This window comes from Tupaia chinensis, unplaced genomic scaffold, assembly GCF_000334495.1.
Source record: "Tupaia chinensis unplaced genomic scaffold, TupChi_1.0 Scaffold000097_1, whole genome shotgun sequence".
Classification (NCBI taxonomy): domain Eukaryota; kingdom Metazoa; phylum Chordata; class Mammalia; order Scandentia; family Tupaiidae; genus Tupaia; species Tupaia belangeri.
The window spans coordinates 8,688,012-8,690,235 of NW_006159559.1; the positions used below are offsets into that span (position 1 = coordinate 8,688,012).

Sequence of the window (2,224 nt, forward strand, 5' to 3'; positions counted from 1 at the left end):
AAAGGAGAGGTATATTTCTTTAAGTCTTTTATGTGGACTACCACCAATAGCACCAAGTCAAACAACAATAACTGGCTAGCGGGAACCAGCAGGTGGCGTGGTGATTAAGGCACTGGACACTCCCACATAGCTGACCATGGTTTGAGTCCTGGACCTGTTGACTTGCTTTCTCACTTTCCCTCTCTCTTTTTTCCTCTCTCTCTATGGTCAAGTTTAAATGAATAAATAAAATTAAATTAAAAAAACTGGCTAACAAGATAAAGTTGAAAATATTAAATTGTTTTAAAATAAAATAGAAACAGCTCAAGGCAGGAAAACTTCAAGATACAATTTGAAAAGGTTAAATTACTTCAACATCTTAAAAATATACACATCCATTTCACTCAAGAATATTTACCAATGCTATGAAATAGTTCATTTTAAAATTAAAGGGAGTTTTAAAAGACATACCTTAATTTTTCCCTCATCTGGTCCTTTACTAGAGTCCGCCACTTTGGTCCCCTGTTTTTCTCTCTGCCTATAAGTCTTCATGACTCCACATAAAAAGGCACTTTTGTTCTGTAAAAAAATTTTCCCATTCATATTTAGCAAAAATTATCGTATCTGTGCCTAATGTAACTTAACAGAGCATACCAAAAATAACGAAATTTTGAAGCTACTTTTTCACTGAAATTAACGTCAAGTTAATATTACCTGAACATGAGAGAGATCACTGTCTTTAAACTGCTGAAGAACTGCCAATGCGCCGTCTTCATTGAATTCTTTTAAAGCTTCAATAGCTCTTTCATCTAAATCGCTATGTGCAACTAGCCCTGGAGAAGAGAAAACTTACATTAGTTATCAACTTGTAATACTTTTGGGAATAACTTTTTTGTTAAGCAAAGACCATGTTGGCCAATACAAGTATATACATTCCAGTAACAGTTCTACTCCCATTTAACTACATATGATAAAACACACACTTTTAGCCATTCTGAACTAAATAAGGCCTCTCAACCGCACTTAAAGTCAACTTCTTTTACATCTAATTTTGTGTCCAAGTCAGATAATTCTAAACAATACAGTATTTTTACAGTAAACATATACTTACAAATCCTAAAATCAACCAACAAAGTACCAACCATGACAACTGAACCTCAACTCAATTTCAAATACCGCTAGAAAAATTACCAACCATACCAAGAAAAAGAACAAATCTACAATTACCAAGTTATTTGACAAGAATCCTACTACAAAAATACCCCAAAAAGTCACACGCCTGTTCCCAACACTTAACAGCTGTTGATACGGTCATACACTTATCCATGAGGCCAGCCAACCTTTAGCTCCTCTCTCTTCTTCCCTCCCTCTACACCTTAACCTATAGTTCAAACCTAAATTAACCAACTATCACAACAAGGCAAAAAACACTCCAGTTCCCACATTTTTGGAAACCACAAAAAGTTGCTATTTTAGCTCAAAGCCAGAAATCCAATAGAAAAATTTCATAATGTAATTTTGCAAGTGTTAGTTCTTACCTGCAACGTAAATTTCATCTAGTTTTTCAGCAACTTTCTGTGGTAAACCAGCATCAAGTAATGTCTGAAAATTTTCTGAATGGATAACTGCAGAAGTAGTATCCATGGGCTCTTCAGTACCATTTCCATTAACATGTTCTGTAGCCATGTTTCCAGAGATCTGTTCAAACGCAATAAGCAAAATTAAACTAGAATCTTCAAAAAGAATAAGAGGACAATATGAGAGCCCCAATCTTTACTTTCTCTGCAATTTACTACAGCAGCCTGCCTCCGCGTCCCTTTAAAGAAGCCTTACTTTAAAGTCACTATCGCCTGACAAGCCAGATTTGGAGCGCGGGACACGGACCAATTCACTATATTCTTCCTCAGCACCACCCCTGATTCACCTGCTAACACTCCCTATGAAAAATCTTACAAATGAGGCCCAATCAGCACGGGGATGAGCCAGCGTGCCACATGCAGCTGCGCCGTACGGAGAAAGGTATGGAGAAAGCAAAACTGGGCTCGTCCCTCTCAAAGGTAAACCCCCAAAGTGCGCGCTTTTCCCGCCTGCCGCTTATAGATCAGTAACAACAGCCAGCGAAGAACAAAGCGCTCTCAAAGCCACCTTCCCACCACCCAATTTCTCCACCCTTCACCCCCGCACCCCAAAGCCCGCCCCCGACTCCGCACCCAGAGCGGCAGCCCCACCACCGCGGGCGCCACCA

General features: G+C 39.1%; 1 protein-coding gene across 7 annotated transcripts in view; it reads right to left on the minus strand.

Moving 5' to 3' along the window:
• SYNCRIP (synaptotagmin binding cytoplasmic RNA interacting protein) overlaps positions 1-2,224 on the minus strand; it is a 40,785-nt gene that overhangs the window by 37,364 nt on the left and 1,197 nt on the right. For 3 of the 7 annotated variants that reach the window (XM_027769915.1, XM_027769913.1, XM_027769911.1), the window contains exons 1-3: positions 1,518-1,665; positions 694-812; positions 451-558 (exon numbers count right to left, since the gene is read on the minus strand). In XM_027769915.1, the coding sequence (XP_027625716.1) occupies positions 451-558; positions 694-812; positions 1,518-1,665 (375 nt within the window). Of the gene's footprint in view, positions 1-450; positions 559-693; positions 813-1,517; positions 1,678-2,224 lie in introns of those variants that run through there. The other 4 variants (XM_027769914.1, XM_027769912.1, XM_027769910.1 and 1 more) reach the window with 3 other exon arrangements.